Source organism: Mus caroli, unplaced genomic scaffold (assembly GCF_978045245.1).
Source record: "Mus caroli unplaced genomic scaffold, Mus_caroli_1 scaffold_16, whole genome shotgun sequence".
NCBI lineage: Eukaryota > Metazoa > Chordata > Mammalia > Rodentia > Muridae > Mus > Mus caroli.
The window spans coordinates 73,202,398-73,224,262 of record NW_028227271.1 but is presented as its reverse complement, the minus strand read 5'-3'; the positions used below and the strand labels follow the sequence as shown (position 1 = coordinate 73,224,262).

The window sequence follows — 21,865 nt, the reverse complement described above, 5'->3', positions numbered from 1 at the left end:
CCTAAGTTACATCTCCACACAGGCAGCCGTTGAGTTTGCATATCTCCAAACCAGGATGGCATCTGATCTGTCATCTTAGAATTCTTCGGGAGGTGACTGATGCTCTCAGCTCTCCAAATCCCTGTCTACCACTTGTGATGAAGAGGGTTACAGATATATAACCCTGTGGAACCAGCAATGAAGAGGTCAGAGAGCCCTCATACTGGGTGTGTACTCTGTGTGCCAGACCTTGATCCAGCTGTGTTAAGCTCTTGGCGGTGGTTTGATTCTTCCTAGACGCATAGCTTCCGTGGCAGAAGGAGCCCCAAGGAGGTGAAATGGTCATTGTTTTCCACTCATTCCTGGGTTCTGACTCCTGAAGACCTTTGATCTGAAGATAGAAGCAGGTGCAGATGGGGGAGGCTGCCTGGGTCTGACCATCTTGTCCTTTCTGGTGGAGACTCTATTAGGACTTGTCAGGTCCTTCTACTTTTAGGAGCAGTTCAGTTCAGTCCGAAGCTACATACTTTGTCCTTTGAACTGTGGACACCCCCGCCCCCCAGAAACCATCTGCTGTAAAGCGTGACCCTTGAGCCTGAATTTTATTTCCAGATATAACGATTAATACTCGTGTTTTCAGCACCTGCCTAATCACCATTGACTGTTCCCTGGTACTTCCTTAAAATTGAAATTCAAAAGAATGCGCCTAAAAACATCCGTGCTTTCAGAATCAAAGATGGGATCGCTTTAAGTGTGTTACTTAGTGAAATCAGGTAACTTGTAAAGCTTTTAATGCACGGACGGTTTTACCCACAGGCTGTTGATCACACAGATTATTCTCAGGCCGCTCGGGTAACACCACTCAGGCGGTTCCGACCCAGTGCTAGAAGGCTCTCCAGACGTCACTGCAGACAAGTCCAACTCCCGACTCAGCGAGTACAGGGGCTGCCTCCCAACAAACAAAACCCTTCACCCCAGGGCTCTGGGGCTAAATAGCAGGGCCCCTGCCCTACAGCTTATTTTTAAATGTGTTCCTACCTTTGGTGTTAGTCCACAATCTTCCTAAAAGTTTTCTTCCCTGGAACACCGGCAGAGGAAGGCATCTTGTCCTGTTGGGAATAGTGCGGGTAACAGGCAGATGGGGCTTCCCATTCAGAGCACAGAGGAGCCTTTCTCCTCCTGATTCCTGCCAGTCCTTGGGTACCAGTGATGCTTAAGAGGACCCAGTGGACATCCTGACACTCCTCAGATGAGCGCAGAGAAGCCCTGAAATTCTCTAGTTAAGAAAAAAATGGAGGGAGATGGAAAAGGAAGGAATGAGGGACAAATTCCTCTTTTTACAGATTGACTTTTCTTATTCGTGTCGGTGTGTGCACACAAATGCAGTCCCACCCCACCCCTACCCCACCCCCCACCCAGAGACCAGAGGCATTGAATCCGCTGAATCTGGGACTATGGATGGCTGTGAGCCATACTTTTCATCCTCTTAACCATTGAGCCATCCTTCCAGCCTCCAGGAGAAATTCTTACATCACAGTTCAGGAAACAAAATTAATTCCATTGTTGCCACCAGATGTGAGGTTGTGAACAGGCGTGTGCTACATATGACCATAGGTTTGTTCATTTAGAAGACTTCCAGCTATTGCATGAGATGACTCTCATTCCCGTTATACAGACAGATAATAAGGCCAAGAGGTTCCCCATCTGAACCCAGAACCTCTGTCTCCATAACCCATGCCCCCTGGTGCCCATTCACACACTGCGTTCTGTGCTTCTGAGTGGTTAAAGACTGTAGGAAAAGCAGCGCTGGGCTCGCATGCCCAGGGGTCTCTCCTCTGTGGTGAAGGTAGTGACTCTTGGCCACCAAGATCACTACTGCATATGGAGTCTGTGAGTGTCTTATTAGGGTTTTACTGCTGTGAACAGACACCATGACCAAGGCAACTCTTATAAAGACAACATTTAATTGGGACTGGCTTACAGGTTCAGAGGTTAAATCCATTATCATCAAGGCAGAGACATGGCAGCATCCAGGCAGGCATGGTACAGGAGGAGCTGAGAGTTCTACATCTTCATCTGAAGGCTGCTAGCAGAAAACTGGCTTCCGGGCAGCTAGGATGAGGGTCTTAAAGACCACACCCACAGTGACACACCTACTCCAACAAGACCACACCTACTCCCACAGGGCCACATCATTTTCTAATGGTGCCACTCCCTAGGCTGAGCATATACAAACCACCACAGTGAGGAAAGATTAGTCATGAGGTAGCGTTGATCTTTGTCTTCTGTGAAAGGAAGGAGGAGGAGGAAGAGAAGGGATGCAGGTTTCTGACTGTAAAGAGCTTACTTAGCCCAAGAGCAACTTTCTGGAACTGTCCACAGGCAAGGTGAAGGCCACACCCCTCCTGAAGCAGCTGGTAGCGCTCACACTGTGTCCTGAGTATGGTAAGGCACTAACGAGAAGCCAGGGGAGCCCCATACAAAGCCCTGGGAGGTTTAGCTTCCCTGTGTAGAGCAATTAGACTAGGCTAGACCCTCGAGATCCAGTGAGCCAAGCAACTAAAGAAGAGCGCGTTAGAGCAACAAGCAGGAGTTGCTGTATCACATGTGACCCTTGTCCTGGCCACCTCTGAACCCTTGGGGAAACAAGCTGGCCCTGAATCTGGGAGGCCTACAGGAGGGAGCGGGCACTTAGGACAAATTCCAATGACAAAACTCCTAACTGCAAGCCCCTGCAGTTAGACCAGACTGAACATGAGCCACATGTATGTGCTAGCCCAGCACCTGCTCGTGAAAAGCACAGAAAATGCATGTGCCTACGGCAGAGAGGGCTTGGATCCCTCTATCAGGATAGTCACACTGAAAGTACCCAGGTGGAGTTCTCACCAGTCTTTGACGCCTCAGAAGCCACCCACTGGCCACAGAGAACACTGGGTTCCCAGATGCTGTGCCTGGCCACAGCCTTCACCAGTTCTGAAAGGACCAGCAGCACCATCTGGTGGCAGCAGGCAGGGAAGCCGCCTTAGCAGGCAGATTTGAAGACTGCCTTTACAAAGCCCTGTCTGGGTGCAGCAGAGTGAGGCAGCAAGCCGCCTCTCACCAGCCATGCTAATGACTGTTCAGGCGCCTGTGAAATTAATAACCCCAATAATAGAAGACCAGGCCAGGAAGGTATGAAAAGGATGGAGAGAGGCAGGGAAGGACTCGTCTTCCATCTGTTTGCTTCGAGATGCTTCAGGAAACACCCCAGGGGGAACTCTGGGAGCACACGAGGCCACGGGTTCAAAACTAAGCTGAACTACAGTTCAGGGATCTGCTTCCAAGTTGTCCTAACTCTGTGTCCATGCAGAGGGTGTCCAAGAAGAGCGTACCCCTCAAGACCCCCCCCCCAGGTCACCTGCTCGCCTCTGTCTGTCTGTCCTAACAAAGCTGCTTCTTCCCACCACTGAGCCCTGACCTCAGATCAGTCACAGATGTGCATACTTACAGAGCTCAACTGTGACATCCTGGATTAGCACTGTCCCGCCCCAACACATATATGAACACACGCGCGCGCACACACATACACACACACACACACATAGTCCCCAGCATACTGAGCAGTACAGCTGTGTTCCCCCCGCCCCCAGGCCCTTAGCATCATACTAACCCCTGCCTGGGGCCACAGAGCCCTCCCTGCACTTGGGCCCCTCACAGGTAAGAGCTGTTCCCATCAGCTTTGCCTGCCATGTGGGAAGGCGCAGTTGATTTCATCTGAGGTGAGCACATGATTTGGCAGTCCCTCTGAAGGACCGCGATGTCCTCCCCAGTCGGTGTGATCCCCACCGGTCAGGAAGCAGTAAGGCATGCACTAGCAGTGCTCACTAGTGGGACCGACTGTGCCGACTTCTCGCCATTTGCCTGGATGCTCACGGCCAGCCTCCTGGTGTTGGGGAAGCCTGGCACTCCTTCTAAGTGTGCTTCCGGTAAAGGAGGCGGCTGCAGGCTTGCTCTCAGGGAAAACGCCGGCTCATTCAGCTGCTAAGCCTCTTCCTAGAAACTGACATCAAGACTCTGATCCTCTGCCCCTGAGTCACCAGGCAACTTCGAGTTCTAGGGGGAAGTCCTTTTCTGAATGCCGATGTACCTCCATACCGGGATGGCTCCTCCCAGCTTGTCCTTGAGCCTTTTCTGGACGTCGCTCCATGCAGCTGGCCTGTCCCATCCCAGCAACAGTCCCTCGGGCTCTGTCTCCTGCTTGGGTGGCAGAGCTGGTAGCCCATCGCTGATAATCCCCTACGTTCCCCTGAGCCAGGCTGGTACCCCCTGCACCCAGAGAGGCCAGAGCTAGGACCCAACTATGTCTTTCCACTGCCCTTGGGCACCATGTCACTTTCATTTGCATCTTGACTTCAGTGAGCTAAGACCTAAAGTAGCAACTGTTAGATCGGGTCAGACAGACCAAGTAGAGCGAGGCCTAGAGAGCTCCCCTTCAAGTGCAGTCTGTGGGTCTGTGATGACATCTGTTTTGATTTAAGACCTGAATCTGTCACCTGGGGAAAATCTGCACTGCCCGAAGAGCATCACCGGGCTCTGTGTACCTTACTCCATAGGGCAGGAAGTTAGGACAGTCACTATCAGAATCCTGTCTGACTCTCCCGGTGGAGAGAGCTCGTCACTTTAGCTTCTCAGAGAGATTATTACTGACAAGGAAGCTTATGAAGTCTTAAAACCATGCAAAAATTACATCTAAATTTTAATATTCATGACATGTTGGGATAGTAGCATTTTATAGATAATTGAGTGAAATATTGAAACTTATTTCACAAATTGCTAACCTAGGATTCAGGGGAGTTAAGAGTATGTGATATAAGCCTCAATTATGCCAACATATCCTAAGGTCACTGAGCCCCTAGGCATTGTGGGTGTTTTATCCTGCCTTCTGCAGGTACCCTGAAACAGCAGAAAACGTAAGTGTTCAACAAGAAATTGTAGGAAGTCACAGAGGACGAACTTGTGGTTCAGTTGACCCTGTTGAAAGTTTGACGTGGTCCTTGACCAGGAAACCTTAGTGACCTGAGGACTCGGAACAGCTACTCCAGGCCGGATGGGACAAAGCAGGAGCCAGCAGTGGCTAGGAAGCACTCTAGGCACTGATGGAAACTTCTTCCTCCTGGCCCGAAGTTCCTTGAAATAAGTGATTTTTAAAGATTGGAGATCTGGAGGCCAAGGAAGGGCAGGAGTGACGGTTTTTTCCTGACAGAATAATGGTGAGTCTTCCGAACCGTATCTGTCAGAAGGACTTCTGTCAGGGGAAAGGAAGCCCCAGAGTAGCTCCCATGTCTGTAGAACCTCAGACTTACCGGTGTCAAAGCACGGCGCCACAGGGTTCTCAACCATGCTGTACCATGCCGCAGAGTCCCTTGGTCGTGAACTTTTCATTTAAGCTATCTTGTCTGCAAGTCTTCTATAAAGAGTTACTTTATAAATGTAAGAGGCAGTCACTCAGAAATTGAGGGTGCGGTTGATGGTCTTCAGGAAGGGCAATGTGAGCTTGGGAGGTCTTTTGGCCAAGCTTGATAGAAGCTGGCAGTCAACAGACCCTGCCTAGGACGAGCCCCGTGCCATAGGTGGCATCACCAGACAGCGTGGAGAGGCAGCATACTCTCTGAAGGAGACAGGACCTCTGGGGAGATGAGGATGCTAGCACAACACGGTACGTGCTCTGTACCTCATTGACCTGGGTGCTTCAGAAATGGGCAGAGGGTAAATTCTGTTAACTGCTGAACCAGCTAGTTTCAAAGCCACCTTAGAAGGTCTGAAACTCAGCTTTTAGAAGCCCTTTGCTGAAAAGCAAGCCCACCCAGCCTCTCCCATCCCTCCCAGAAGACCTGCACAGACAGCAGGACTCTGAACACACTTGTGTTAACTTTGGTTTTGTTCTAAGTTTAGGGTTTTTTAAGGCAGTTTCAGGATTCCAGCCTGACCTTGAACTCTTTGCTCCACCTCCCAAATGCTGGGATTTCAGGTGTGCGCCACAACGCTTGGCTTGCTGATTTCTTTTGTATCAGCATCAGATGCAGCTGAGGTCTTAGGAATGGCCGTCCTTTATCCCCCAAGGCAGTCAGGATGCTCATTGGTTAGATGGTGGCTGTTTACTGTCCCTGCTGCTGGGTCAGAATCAGCTGAATTCCTTGCTCACAATGGAAGTTCCAAGCTTCTCATTCCGAATTCCTTTGACTGGCACTACAGACCTTGGGTCACACCAACCATTTGGCAAAGTCACAAATACCATCTCCACCAGAACAAATGGAGTCCCGCTATGGCTTCATAGCCAGAGCAGGGCTGGTGTGGTCACAGACGTCTCCTCGGTCATTGTGACAAGATTACTGTGAACTCAGAGCCTGGTGGCTCCTTAGAGACCATGGTGGCACGGGGAAGTACAAGTATCTTGATGTGAGTTCATCACTAGGCATATGACGTGGACATAAAGTGCAAGAGTGTGTGTGTTTGGTTTCGTTTTTTGAGACAGGGTTGCCTGGGACCGGGTTGGCCTGGGATGTACCATGTGACCCAGGCTGCCTCTGAACTCCAGCTTCCAACGCTTGTGCTTCAGTTCCCCTAGTGCTAGGGCCGCAGGGCACCACGGTCTCTGACCAGACTGCACATTTTAAGACATCTGATTAGCCTGGAGAGATGGCTCAGTGGTTAAGAGCACTGACAGATCTTCCAAATGTTCTGAGTTCAATTCCCAGCAACCACATTGGCTCACAGCCATCTGTAATGGAATCCGATGCCCTCTTCTGGTGTGTCTGAAGACAACAACAGTGTACTCACATATATGAAATAAATAAATCTTGTTTTAAAAAGAGACGTATGGTCAAAATGTATTTGAAAAGATATTTGAACTTTTTACTTCATGTTTTGAGAGTTTACTAATTTTTAATATTTAATATTTAATCATATTTAATATGTTAATCCAATATAAAATTTAATATTTCCCTCTCCAGTTGGCAATGTTTACTCCTTCTCAAATTCCTTCCCACAGTGTCTCTGGGATATTAGTACCCCACTGAGGCCAAGACTGTGAGGAACATTGTCCTCTGTTTGTTCCTCCTGCCTCAAGTCAGTTTCACTTACAGTGTTCCAGAAGCGCCCATCCCCCTACCCCCCAACATAAGGAGCTACATGGTACAGGGCACTGTCCCTGTGAGTATCTTGAGATAGGGCAGTGGCGTGGCCAATGGCAGATGCGTTTATAGGATTCCGCTGTCGGGCTGGAGAGATGGCTCAGAGGTTAAGAGCACTGGCTGCTCTTCCAGAGGTTCTGAGTTCAATTCCCAAGCAACAACATGGTGGCTCACAACCATCTGTAATGATATCTGATGCCCTCTTCTGGTGTGTCTGAAGACAGTTACAGTGTACTCATATAAATAAATAAACCTGATATTAAAAAAAGAGAGAGAGAAAAGATTCAACCATCAAGGACATCAAGGACAGTGTTGTCCTTGGGCCTCCTGTCCTTGGGTCCTCAGAGCCTGTGACCATTGTGCCCTCCCTCAGCCATCCCTGTGATCTGTGATGAAATGGACAGGAGAGATCACATGTTTCCTCCTATCCTGACTCTCACCCCTCCTGTCAGTCACAGTGTAGAGCCCTGCCTTCCCATCATGCTTGACTCGGCAAGTACCCACCTGCCATGACTGAGTGGAATAGATGTATGGTACCAAGGCATCCTTGGGGGTATGACCAACTGTCCTTGATGCCCAGGAGCAGGTGCTGATGGGAGGGCCCTGGTAACCTAGTTTCCAGGACACTTGGGGCGGCAGCTGTCACATAGTTCCAAGCCATTGTTAACTGTTTTAGCTTATCTGCTTTTCAACTCCGCACGCGCACGTGTGTGTGTGTGTGTGTGTGTGTGTGTGTGTGTGTGTGTGTGTGTGTGTGTGTATACAGAGATGAGGTAGGTTAGGCTTCCTGTTTCTAGGACTCTGGCTGAGGGATGGCCTCTGCCACGCACTCAAATTCTCTCTAGGTGCACTGTCAGGACGACTTTCTTGTGCAGTTCTCCTGAAGGGGCTGAGTTTGCCTTTAGGTGCCTTGACTCGCATTAGAAAGTAAATCAAAAGCGAGAAAGACTGCAGCAGTTGGACACTTGAGTTCTCAGCTGCACCTTAGGGAACAATGACATGGAATTAATTATCACACTGCTCCTACTTCGGGTTGTTCCTGGGTATTTAAAAGGGCATCCAAAGTGATTCCTTTCCAAGTGATTGAAGAATGCTGGAGTCCAGTCTCTGGCCCTCAGGCTTTTGGGTCCACAGTCCACAGACCTCTTAGCCTCAAATCCCCCAGACACACTCAGCAGCCCCCATGGACGGGGTCATCTGGTGAAGCAGATGGGCCTTAGGAACCCTAGAGCATCTGACCACGGTCCTTTCTGTCTGCCCTCACTTATCCTGTGGACTCTCGGCCTGGACAGAGGAACCAGATTCACACAGTCAGCTTCCCTAGGTTCTGAATTCTCCAGACCACAGTGAAGTCATAAGACATGACCAGAATGCTTCTGTACTGTTTAAACAAAGCCTAGAAGACTCAATGAGCGACAGGAGGATTGGATCTTGGGGGTAGGATAGTTAGTTTCTAGGGATGTGAGAAGGAGTTAGGCTCACGGTGGTCCCCATTTCCTCTCTCTGATTTATTTCTCACCTTGGTTTCAGGACATCAGCTCCTCCCCCAAAAACTCCTCGGTGCTGGCTGCCTGTGGGAGAGATGGGCTTAGTGCCCTTCCGGCAGCTCCTCCCAGAAGTAGCCATCGTGTTCTGGAGCCCCTTCAATACACGAGGGGGTTTGGACTTCTCAGATTGACTCCTCTCTGTCGTTAAATGAACATGCAATAGAGAAACCCCAACCCAGTTAGCCCCACCACAAGCACTCAGCAAAGCCAAGTGACCCAAGGATGTTTCTGAGCTGTTTGGTTAGATGACGCTTCTTCAGCTCTCGGGACAACAGAAATCATTGGAATTTCAAGGGCTTTTTACTAAAGTCTTCAGGACATAAGCGGCGGTACACTTTCTAAATACCAGGTTCATCATCTGCACCCATACAAAACCTAACTGTGGCTTCCTTCAACAGTTAGGTTAATAGCAGAGCTGTAGGAGATGGGCCGAATGCTCTTGGGTACTTCCTCAACCTCTGCCTTCCAGGCATGACCGTATCCCAAGGACCTCCTTTCAGCCCCAGTCTTTTGGGGCTGTGGCCTTGTCCTTACCTCCTGTCCCCAGTCTGCCTCTGAGTGTCTCACTCATGCTGTCAGAACAAAGCACAGCTCCTGCTTCAAATGGAATAAGAAATGGTTTATCCCAAGGTAAACAGAAGTGAATAAGGTCCAGCAACTTGAGTTCAGATTGCTTCCAATGAATCGTTCTATCATGGAAGCAGCTATAAGAGCATAAGAAAGTCATAATAAGTCAATGCATTGGAGTGGGGAAGCGAGCCAGTTGACAGTGCCCTTGCCTTACAGGCATGAGAGCCTCAGTCCCAGAACCCAGTATAGAAGCAAGAAAAGGTAGAACACACTTGTAATCCCAGTGCTGGGAAGGTGGATGCAAGCAGGTTCCATGGACTCCCTGGCCAGCTGAGCCAGCTTAACAAATTCCAAGCCAGCAAGAGGACCTGTTCCCACAGACAGACAGACAGACAGACAGACAGACAGACAGAGGACAGTGCTTTAGCAGTGACACACAAGGCTGTCCTCTGGCCTATGCACACCATGCACACTTGAGACAATGGATCTATCAGTTATATCAGGTCGGGGGTCACAGAAAAATATTTGTGCTGTAGGTTTCAGACATTGTCTGATCTTATTCTTGGCTTCAGCATTGATAGAAGCTAATGTCTTGCTTAGTTAACATGTTCCAAAGGCTTTATCTAATAGTTAAAAGGATGTTAGAACAGGTTCAGGGGGAGATAATGAATGGCTTTTAAAATAACTAGAGAGCCCCAAATCATTGACTCGGAATCTCCAACAAAGGTGTGGCTCTTTCGGGGAACATTAGTTCATGGTTCCTCTTGGACCCTGTAAAGGAATACCCTGCGTGAACCTGCTTCTGCCCTGCTTCAGGGAAGCCCCAGTTTCCAGCCTCACTCTCGGGCGCATCGATGCTTCTGGGTGATTCAGCTGCTCTTTGCTGCAATCCCTTCCCACCCTCATTCTTCCTGAAACAACTTCAGAAGTGTCCCCAGTGACCCTGAAATTCCCTTGCAACCTGGTTGTTGACAAAATAACAGAGGGGGTGAGGTCAGTTCCTCGTGTGGCAGACGCCATCCCCACTCATTCTCGTCTCCTCTGCGGTCACTTTGCCCCTTTTCCCCTCAGGTGAATTGTTCATTAAATCCTCGTTTCTCTTCTCTGTTTTCCAGCCCACCTAAACCAACAGTGTTCATCTCTGGCGTTATTGCCCGGGTAAGTGTGTGACCTCTGCACATGGGCAGTGGGCGATGGGGATGGGGATCCCTGCTCCTGACTTGTTCCTGTAAGAGTGGGCACATGAACTCCGGTGCAGTCTTTTCTTGCCTTTGCCCCAGCATTACTGGGTACAACATAACTACCAGAACCTGTCACAGCCATTTAGACCTAGGGCCAGATCATGGCAGGTTTGCTGTACACAAGAATATTAAATGCCGCTATTCAGTATTCTCACTCCTTGGTTACATGGGGCTGTCTGCCCTTGGCCGGATCAAAACCCATGGCTGGTATGAGAAGCCAACTGTACCCTCCTTGGAACATAGCCCAGCCCTTTCCCTAGGCCCCCACAGGTTGCATCCGACTCAATCTCCTGGTCCCACCCTGCCCTGAGCTTTTCTTCCCCACAAGTACCCAGGCCCGCTCGCAGCAATGCTGACAAGTCCCACTGTGAGACTCTAGATTTGGCCCGTGTTGCTCCCAGGTCAGATGGTGCAAACACATATATCTAGCAGGGAAAACCTGCCCACCCCAGGTCAGTTCACAGAAGCCATGTGGCAGCTGGATCTTCTGAGGCAAAGCCTGCACGGATCATCACAGTCCATGTGATCATCATGGGCTCATGCCACTGCCTGCTCCTGGGTCTGGTGGCCTGCAGGGCCTTGCAAGCCACAATAGTAGTCCACTACTCCATAGCCAACTCATCCCCGACCCTTGCAGGAGACTGGCGGACCTGGGTTTGAAGGATTTTTCTCTCTAGTGTTAATATTGCTGTCTCCCCACAGGGTGACAAAGACTTCCCTCCAGCGGCTGCACAGGTGGCCCACCAGAAGCCACACGCCTCCATGGACAAACACGTTTCTCCAAGAACGCAGCATATCCAACAGCCTCGCAAGTGACCAGCGCCCAGACCCAGGCACCTCAGCAGCAGCAGCAGCAGCAGCCGCAGCACCCATGCCATCTCCAGGATGCTTCCCTGACAAAAAACAACTCCCGTACTTCCCACAGAGTTTACTACATTTAGAAACCTCAGACAAAGCAACATGGGCCTCAGCTCTCTCAGATTCCCATATTGAAAACTAGAAGAGGCTCAAACCCCAAACTTTGTTTCTAAGAGTCCTAGTCGAGGGTCCCTAAAGGGTCATTGAACCCCCCCAGAAGTGCCATTAGCAGAACTCGGCAAGTCCTTCACACTGTAGCAGTCGCTGAAAGTCCTTACTCATGGTCCTGAGAGGAAGAGACCACTTTGGAGAGATTTGATAAGGCGGTATGCTCCGCCACAGCTGTGCTCACTTCTGCTCCCAGGCTGAGGCTGCAGAACCCTGCTTTTCTGAAAAGTCAAAGGGCTCCCTTAGCCAGATGCAGAGCCTTCCGGAGCACTGCTCTTGGCGGGTGCTCCTGGCTGTCCCAGTGGCCTACGGTGGCTCCAGCTGCAGTTCATGCTTGCTCTGCGGGCACCGTGTGTGCCTCCAGCCTTCATGGGACTACTTACCAGGCTGTGTCGCTAAAGGAGGGATGGGCTCCTCAAATTTTTCCAGCAATTTAGTACCCCAGCAGTGGATTTACAGGAAGCAAACCCAGGCCACGAGTCTGTGTCGTCAGTTTCTCCCGTTGTAATTACTGAAATGGTGTGAAGTAACCAAGGGTCACTTTGGAGACCCAGGCTTGGCCACAACCCACAACCAAATCTAGGAAGGGACCTTAAAGCCATAAGACCAGGTCCCCCTGTGCAGACCTTCCTACACTGTGCTGTGTACATCCTGAAGCATCTACAGTCCCTTTTAGTTAAACAACCTGAGGGGCTACCCTGTGTCTGGATTCTGGGTCACTGAAGGTGACTACTTTTTGCTTGAATGAATTTCCTAATCTTTGATGTTGAGAATATGTTGATTATAATAAAGCTCCTGCATTTCTGCCTCAGTGTCTCTCTTACAGTTCAGAGATTTATCTTTACAGCTTCCCAGGGCAGTTTCAGTGGAAGTATGATGGATATTCTCTTCAGACACACTAGAAGAGGGCATCGAATCCCATTACAGGTGGTTGTGAGCCACCAGGTGATTGCTGGGAATTGAACTCAGGACCTTCCTAGACAAGGAAGTCATCTCAACTGCTAAGGGAAGAGCCCCAGCACCGAGGCAGCTGAAGTGTTTCCTTCCATAGCTGCACAAAAGTCAGGGAGGACTTGAGAAGCCAGAAAGGAGACTCAGGAGCTGATGACCACCCTCTGTGGCAGATGCTCTGGCTCCCCAGCCAGGCTGGCCACCTATGGAGGCCATGGTGGGTACCCACACATCCTGATTCATAAAGGACAGCAATGTGGATCGTCACTTTGCGTCTAGGGGCAGAGAGCTGATCTCAGTAACTAACTGTGGTCAGTGGACACTCTAGTCTCCCCTAACAACACTGCAAGCTAGGGCTGTGAGCCAGGTGGGAACATTTCCCATTCAAATGGTAACAGTCCATCACATCTTCCCCAGTCACAGCTGCAAAGGCCCTGTGTGCAGCTGAGGTCACATCCACACAGCATATGAGTGCGGGACCTTGAGTATTTCTTCTTCCCTTTTAGGGTGTCAGGAGAGACTGTTTAGCTCAGGACGTCAGCCTCGTCAGCCTCGTGCTAAAAACCAGAAGCCACCATCCACATTCACACCAAACTGCTGAGACTGTCACCTGCTGTAGGTTCCGTAACCAGCCCCAGAACTGATAGGCAGACAGAGATGACAAAGGGGGCAGAAGCGCTGGGGCCCTACACTTTGAGCTCTCAGGCCCAGGTACAGTGGCTGATACTATCCGTGGTTCAGTCACATGACGATAGTTCCAGGGTCCCAGGGGTCCAGGCTCAGCTTTGCACTGTGACTATCAACCGATGTGTCGCAGTGTGAGGCAAGACACATCTCCATAGTCAGACTCAAGCCGCTAGTTAGCAAACAGCTCTCTGATAAGGTATACCAATGGCTAATAAGCACATTAAAAAGCTACATGTCCTTGCTGGGCATGGTGATGCATGCCTGTACCCCAAAGCACCTGAGGGGCTGAGAAAGGAGGGTCATGAGATGAAGGCCATCGTGCACTGCAGAGTGATACCATGTCCCAAAAAGGAAAAGGAAAATGGTGTCTGTCTTTAGTCAACAAATGGAATTTAGACACTAGGTGAAACACTGCTGAAGAAAGATGGCTAAAACCCATGTCAGATAGCTACGGGAGCAGACAAGGATGTGTGGCAAGCAGTCCTTATACAGTACTTTGGGGAAAGAACCTAGCCGTTCCCTGAGCAATGCACATGGTGCTACCAGCCCAACAGAAATAAAGACATGCCTCCACAAAGCTTGCCCGAAATGTTTATGGCACCATTATCCAAAATGTAGAAATGACTCAAATGCCTTACCTACCGAAGAAGAGAGTTATGTGTATGTCCACGTAATAGAATATAACTCAATAATTAAAAGGAATGACATATGATATATTACAACACAGATGAACCCTGGAAACACTACACCAGTCAAAGAAGCCAATCACAAAACATCATACGTCACATAAGGTCATTCCTGTCCAATGTCCAGAATGGAAATCCAGAAGAGGGGCTGTTAGGTAAGGCTGTGGCAAGAGGGGCTAGGGATGTCATAGCTAGGAGCCGTAGAGACAGCTCAAGTGACAGTGTTTGCTGATCTTGATGAGGACACAAGTTCAGTTCCCAGCACACACATCGGGCAGCTCAGGACTGCCAGCTGCAGGTCTGATGGCCCTTCTTGCCTCACTGCACACACGCATGCATGCTTGCACACACACACACACACACAGAGAGAGAGAGAGAGAGAGAGAAATAAAATCTCTCTCTTTTTTTTTAAAGTAAAAACAGAGAATGGGTTTCTTTTGACGGCATGAAAATATCCTAAAACAACCCACAGGAATGGTTCATACATACCTTGAATAAAAAAACCTCATGTTTTATACTTTAGGTGGGTGGGTGTGTACAATGGGAATCACGTCTCATTTAAGATAGAGTCTTTAAAAGTCACTGTCAACACGCGGGCACCCGGCTCAGCTCAGGGTCGCCATGGCAGAGGTGCAGCAACTCCGAGTGCAGGAGGCTGTGGACACCATGGTGAAAAGTGTAGAATGAACATCCGGAAGATGCAGGGCCTCGTGTTCCAGTGCAGCGCCAACTGCTGTGAAGACACACAAGCATCTATGCAGCAGGTGCACCAATGCACCGAGCGCTGCCATGCACCTCTGGCTCAAGCCCAGGCTCTGGTCACCAGCAAGCTGGAAAGGTTCCAGGACCGCCTGGCCCACTACACGATGCATTGCAATGACAAAGCCAAAGACTCAATGGAAGCAGGAACTAAGGAGCTTCAGGTGAAGCGACAGCTAGACAGATGTGTGGCCAAGTGTGTGGATGACCATATGCACCTCATCCCAACAATGACCAAGAAGATGAAGGAGTCTCTGTCATCTATCGGGAAATAAAATTGTTTGCCAGTGACCATTGGGACAGCGGGCAGGCTATTTAAAAGGAAGAATGGAAGTTTAATATGTTAAGCAACGTTTACGAATGAGGAAAACTTAGACACAGCAAGTTCCAGACAAATGCTGCTCACTGCTGGACACTAGTCCCTTTACATCCGGATCTTAGATGGTGAAGTAGGAAGAAGCTGGTGCTAAGATTTGGATCGCAGAGAGCTCAGAGGAGAAGTCCAGATCCTAAATATTCATATGCATGTGTCTGTTCTGTAGTAGAGATCAACCTTGTACCAAGAGCTGAGTTTCTTACTACAAACATCCAGGCTGGCAGCTCTCTTCAACCTGCTGGTAAAATCTGAGGAGAGGTGCGTCTCCTCAGAGAAGCTTGACAAATCCTGTTGACCAGAAGTATCACCACACCACCTTGCATATGCTGGGAAACAAAACCCAGTAGGCTAGGAATTCAGAGGAAAGGATTTCCTTTTCAAGTCTATATTTTGCTGAGTTTTGTCTTATATGCAGGGCACACTGGATCTAAGATACAGGAGGGAGAGTGGTTTGAGTCACTTCTAAAGGTTCCTAGTATTATGTACCATCAAGATGGGAATGTCCATTTCTTCAAATTCTGTTACTCTAGAAGCCCCTGAAGAAGCCGGACAGTGTCACACAGTGAACATGGGAAACAGCCTCCCTCACTGACTTGTGCAGCAAAGTGACACATCCTTATGAAAAGCAAGGGGGTTGGCTGTCACTCACAGGCCAGTCGCTGAGAGTAAACAGTACATAGGAATTGTTGAGAAGTGCGAACCCAGTATTAACCAGCTCTGAATCTACAGAGCCTTATAGCAACAAGAAAGCCAGAAAGTGAGCAACTTGGGCCACAGAGAGCTAGGACCACTGTAGAGCAAGAGAGGCACACACTTTCTTGCCAAATGCCATTTTTGCCTGGGTTTTTTTTTTTTTAATTTTTTATTTTCTTTGCAGTGCAGTGTAGCTGGCCCAACATAGTACCTTATCTTTTAGATAAGGTACTATGTTGTATTTATACCAATTAATTACTTGAAACAGTGATACATCTGTCTGTTTGCTGTGTCAAGCCTGTAATATATTTTCCAAGTGGTTTGATTTTTAAGTAAAGTTTCATTGTCTCCAAAAAAAAAGAAAGTCACTGTCAGCAAATGACAAAGCTGAGGCTTGCATCCACGCTGTTTTGACTTCAGAATCATCTTCTCCACAGAGCTTCGAGCCTCTGGCCATGTGGAAGGAAGGGCTGCTGCCTGTCTGGTCAGAGTAGGAGAGGCAGAGGGCCAAGCTATTGCTGGGCTTTCAGGCTTGTAGCCAAGATGTTAGGGAGAGTGATACCAACGGGAACATGAATGGAGAAAGAACCTGGATGGGAGAAGAGATTACTCACCGAAGGCTCTTACATAGCCTCAGGCAGAGCTTCTGATTAGAGATTTGACAAGTTGAAGTGAAGGCTGGGAGAGATGCCAAGGCCAGGTGCGGCCTGGGGTCCATCGTCAGGGAAGCTCTATTGAAGGCTAAGGACTGGTGAAAGAGGGGGTATGGACACTCCCCCTGGGAACGGTGCAGATGTGACTGCAGAGATGCTGTTGAAACAGGGTTGCACGCCAGAAAGCACACGTGGCAGATGAGACAGACTGAACAGGATCAGGAAGCTAAGCAGGTGACCTTGAGCTAAGTAGGCTCCCATAAACAACCCTGGGAGCCTAGAGCAGAGGAAACCCCGACATTGCCTCCTCCTGGCCAAGGAGGGCAAATGTCAAATTCAAATGAGCCCTGGATTTGTTCTAGGTGGATTAACACTCATCCATTTTCTGGGTTCTTCTTAGCTCCTGGTTCCCCAGGACAGCCAACCCCAGGGCTCAGGATAGGCCCCAGTGTAAGCTCTGCCTTGTCTGCTTGCTACCCACAAGACCTTGGACAACTTGCTTCTCTTCTCTAAGCCTCAGTTTTATCGTCATAACACAGGAACTAGGAACTTTGCAGAACCTCCCAGAAGTTCCCTGATAACCGTTGTACATGCTAAGACAGTGGGTTCTCTGATGACCTTGATTTATCATCATTCTGGTTTATAAAACAAGATCGATTGGAGATGCTGTGAATTCTGTCCAATTATCCAATTCCAAGAGGAGGTGGGGAAAGAGAAGAGGAATCAACCCTGGGGTGTGCTCAGGAGCACAAGTTGCCATCACAAGCTTAGCAGCTGCCTGGAAGATACACAGCACTACCCTGCACACCCATCCTCGCTCCTCCAGAGAGCAAGTGTGGCAGCCAGAAGAGCCTTTGTGTACATCCAGGAGCAGAGACCCGGCTTGTGGTAGCCCTTGTCAGTGGACACCAGAATGGGCATCAGCCAAACAGAGGGCATAACCTGGCCTAGTACAGCCTTGAACTCAGATGCCCTAGAGCCAGGTGGGGGGCAGATACTGGCCAACCCAGCAGGTTTGTGATTAATTAATTATTTTCTAAACATCTGCCTCCTGCCTCCACAGCCCCTGGTGTTCTGCTGTTCTGCAGGTTTCCTGACTTCCCAGCTGCTGTTCTGGTTAAAGCGTTACCTTTTACAAACTCGAAAGTAATTTTTCCCCCCAAGACAGGGCATCCTGCTGGCCTCTGCAGGATCAAAACACAAACCAAACCAAGAAAACAAACACACAAACAAAAAAAACAAAAAAACATAAAACCCTCTGCCTTTCACAAGGCTCCAGAGGGGCTTCCGTAGCCATATTCTTCCGAAGAACCAGGAAGCGGCAGTAAATAACTTTATAACTGTGGCCTAGGCTGGGAGTCCCCAGACAACCAGAGCCAAAGGGCGTGACTACACACAGTCACAACTCATAGAACATTGTAGCCAATAACTGGCCTCATAGATCTCACTCTATGCTGGGGATTTCCCTGAGACTACATCACCTAGGCAAACTGCGCCTGTCATGGGCTGTGTAAGCACACACGAGGTCTGAAAATGGCAAAATCATGTCATGGCTCATTTCTCAGAGCAAACACCTGTTTTAAGTGGCATCTAGCTATACGCAGACATACATGCAGAAGCACATTCATAGAAACTTGTTTGCTCTTTTTTTTTTTACAATTTCATATCCATGTACATTGTGTTTATTTTTTACTTTTATTTGTATGTGTATATATGTGCATGTGTCTGTGTGTGTGTGTGTGTGTGTGTGTGTGTGTGTGTGTGCAGCCTATGAGTGCCTGATAGAAGACTATGTATATACCCTTGAGCAGAGGGCCAGAGGAAGACAGCAGGTGTCCTGTTCTCTCATTCTCTTCCCTATTCTCTTGAGACGAGGTCTCTCACTGTACCTGTAACAAGGCTGGCAGCCGCCAGCAAGCCACAGTGAACCACCTCTTTCCATTCTATACAGCAATGGAGTTACAGACACATGTGGGAGTGGGTGATGCTGGGGATTTGAGCTTGGGCCCTCAGTTTTATGAGGCAAGCCCTCTTGACTGCTAAACCAGCTCTCGGCCCTGCAATGTGGCTCTGGAGTTTCTTTACAGTTTCGTATACATGATATGTTTTGACCAGATTTACCCTCCTTTCCTTCTCCTGTCACTCTCATCCAAACCACGCCTTTCCAACCACTCCCTCTCCTGCTTTTGCATCCTTTTGTTGAGGCGGAGGTGGTAGGTTTGAAACAGACTCACTGTGTAGGCCTAAGTAGCCTGCAACATGCTAGGTAGACCATGTTGGCCATCTTCTTGCCTATGTGTCTCTCTTAGTGCTGGGACCACAAGTATAACTCTATATGGAGAGATCCTACCTCAAAATAATAAAATAAAATAAAATAATAAAATATTTTTAAAATACAGATGAGAGTTAGCTCATAACAGCTATGAAGACTGGCAAATGCACTGTGTAGAGTGGGCCGGTAGGATGCAGACCTGGGAAGAGCTGAGATAACAGTGGGAGCCTAGGGCTCATCTGTGATAGACCTCCCTGACTCTTGGAGATATCAGCCTCAGAGGCACAGCTTAAAGGTCAGATGGAGGACAGTCTGCTCTAGTCCACTGCTACCAATTTAAGCCATATTAAAAATTGCACACCCCCTACGGACATCCAGCATAATGTTTAACCAAGTATCTAGACACCATGGCATGTTTACACAGAAAATAAACCAACATGAATTCACCACTCATGTTCATCTGGGTCCCAAAGGATTTCCGATCTGTTTCCCTCTGACCTCACTGACGTGTCCGCAAACCTTTGCAGCATTCTGTCTAGCATTGGCTGTGCTCTTCCAAAGAGGCCATCTGAAATTCAATTAAGGACACTCGTGACAAGAGAAAATACGTTTCCCTCTTCCTCCCCCTTTATCCTAAATATTATGATAAATCCAACTGCCATGCTTTTAAAAAAAAATCCAATTTGTCAACGGGAAAAAACCCAGCACCATCTGATATAATGAAGTCCTATAATCAGGAGGATTTGGGACTCTGCTCAGAAGCCCTAAATGAGATTTTTTTTATTACATTTCAGCATTGTCATTATGACTATTGCAGGCCACTTGAAAGAGACAGGCCAGCATTCTAAAGCTGTTGCTTGCAAGTCACAAGAACCCTTCATGGTCACTTCCAGAGACATTCTTGGGATTATGGAGTGAATTTAAAGAATCAATAAGGACACTCATTATCCCCAGAGCAATGGTTGTCACCCGGGAGTGATATCCTACAGGAGACAATTTTTTGTTGTTAAAACTAGAAAGCTATGGGAGGAGCTTGTTGGTAGCATCTGGTGGGTAGAGACCATGAATAGATGGGCATCCATCCCCTCACTCGAAGAGCGACCCCACTCAAAAGGTCAGCAGTGCGCAGACCATTAAAATCCTATGAGCCTGTCCTGTCCTAGAAGCCCCTGGCTTATAATAATGTAACCAAACACTCAAAGGCAATTTCCCATTAATCAGGAATCTTGAAAACACATAATCCACATTTCTGTGATGAAGGCACGTTTAGTGGGAAAGCGGCTGCCATAGCCTGTGCTCCTGCGCCTTCTCAGTCCCTGAAGCCCTGCAGAGCAAATTGCCATGATGCAGATTCGCTCCTGGATGCGTGAGATAGAGCAAATCTCTTCCTTCGGGGAGAGCTACAGTGTAACGGTTGTTTTCTCCGATGCTGATACAAAGAAGAACAGAGATAAAAGTCCCCTGGTGGCTTCCCCAGCCAACTCACAGAGGGCAGGCAGGACAAGCTTACAGGCTTTGGGCTCAGCTATTTAAATTTTCTCTAAGAAAGGTCTAGAAACCTCTTTCCTAATGGTTGCAGCCTGTTTTCTACAGTGAACAGTGCGTACTCAAGCTGATTAACCTCAGAGCTATCAGGACTCATTGCATAAATACAAGTAGCTAAAGAAGAGAACAGGCGTCTCTCTGTAGAACAGACTGCTGGGAAAGAAACTCAAGTAGGTAACCAGTGCCTTCAGGTAGAGGGGTCCCTGGCCTTCGCCTGTGTCCCTGTCTTTTAGCTAAGTTCCTACCTATCACACCCTCATTTCTATTCTGAGGAACAAGGACGATTCATGAACTGGTTGGAGTTCTTGCAGAGATGTAAATGAACAACTAGTCACCATTGATAGGGCACTGTTGACAGACCAAAGACCTGATGCCATCATCCATGCCCAGCTTGGTGAACTGTGACTTTACTGGGCTTCCTTCCAGGTGCTTGGGTGACTTGGCAGCTGCATCACTGAAGACCAACCCCAGCATGGGTACCACTGCATCTCAGGAAGCCCCTGCACAGCCTGCAGGTAGCTCTAAGACTCACCCCCAGCACTGACATACCCCTGTAGAGGTTGTACCTTTCTTCTGAGTTCTCCTGACTTTCTTTTGTGTTTGATACGGCTCCTCTTTCTGGTGGGATGCACTTACTTAACCCCACACAGCCTGAAGATGAACATGGAACTGTGGTTCCTTGACAGCCCTCCTGCCGTGAGCTGTCGTCCAGTTGCCCTGCTTCCAGGTTCAGCTCGGTGAGTCCGCATGGCTGTAAAGACACAGTTCCGAGCACAGGACAACACAGACTGTCAAAGTCTCCCTCCCTCTCCACAGTGTTATTCCCCATCACCATGCTGCCTCCACCCTGACCTGACAAGCCCAGTGTCCAGTGCAGGAAGCCCTCATCCTGAGACATGCTTGCCCTCGGAACCTCTACGTAAAGAGGATTGCAAAACAGGAACTGAAAGATCCTGACAGAATGTAAAGGGTCACAGAAGCCCTGAAATTAGCAAGATAGATGTCACTGTTAGCAGAACTAGCTTCACTGATTTAGAAAAATAGAGGTGCACAATGCTCTGGCCACTCCTTGAACCCGTGTGTCTGCCAATGTTTTGACCATTCCTTGACTCATGTGTGTGCCCACTGATGAAGCCCATTGCCAGGTGTTTGTGATATTGGTTGCTGAGAAAGAGTCAGAAAATCTCCCCAGCAACCACAGCCCGGCCAATCCTGAGTTGCTACACCTGCACCAGACTCTTTCCTTGTACCCCTCCCATACCCATTTCTTGAGAATAGACATTGTTTAGATCTGGAAATTCCCTACTCCCCCTTCTCCTTTCTCCCCTGAGGGCCTATAAAAACTGGGACCTCTTTCCCCTCGAGGGCGACTCCTCTACCCCTGTGTGGGATATGAGTCGTCCCCAGAGCTCTGGCTTTCCCCGAATAAAGCCTCATGTGGTTTGCAACAAGCTCGGTCTATCGTGAGTTCTTGGGTGTCCGCTATTGTCCTGAGGCCTGAGCGAGGGGTTCCTTTCAGAGTCTTTCAGAACAACAGTCAAAAGCAAGGAAAACCTAGACAGTCACATTTCCATAATATGCAATAAGGAACCCCCTTTGAATGATGTGCAATGTCTTTCTCTCCTCAGTTAACACCCCGGGAGCATGCTAAAGCAACTGGTGACAACTGACTGTCCTTCCGAACCCAGTTGTTTTACTATCACAGCTAAAA

General features: G+C 48.8%; 1 protein-coding gene and 1 pseudogene across 2 annotated transcripts in view; both read left to right on the top strand.

Moving 5' to 3' along the window:
- Dap (death associated protein) overlaps positions 1-12,343 on the top strand; it is a 49,695-nt gene extending 37,352 nt beyond the window's left edge. For both annotated transcript variants that reach the window (XM_021183854.3, XM_085832027.1), the window contains 2 exons: positions 10,381-10,423; positions 11,209-12,343. In XM_021183854.3, coding sequence (XP_021039513.1) covers positions 10,381-10,423; positions 11,209-11,322 — 157 coding nt within the window. In that variant the 3' untranslated portion in view covers positions 11,323-12,343. The remainder of the gene's footprint in view (positions 1-10,380; positions 10,424-11,208) is intronic.
- A 2,196-nt stretch (positions 12,344-14,539) lies between these two features.
- On the top strand, positions 14,540-14,890 carry LOC147000796 (TIM double twin CX3C motif protein pseudogene; annotated as a pseudogene).
- The last annotated feature ends 6,975 nt before the right edge of the window (positions 14,891-21,865 follow it).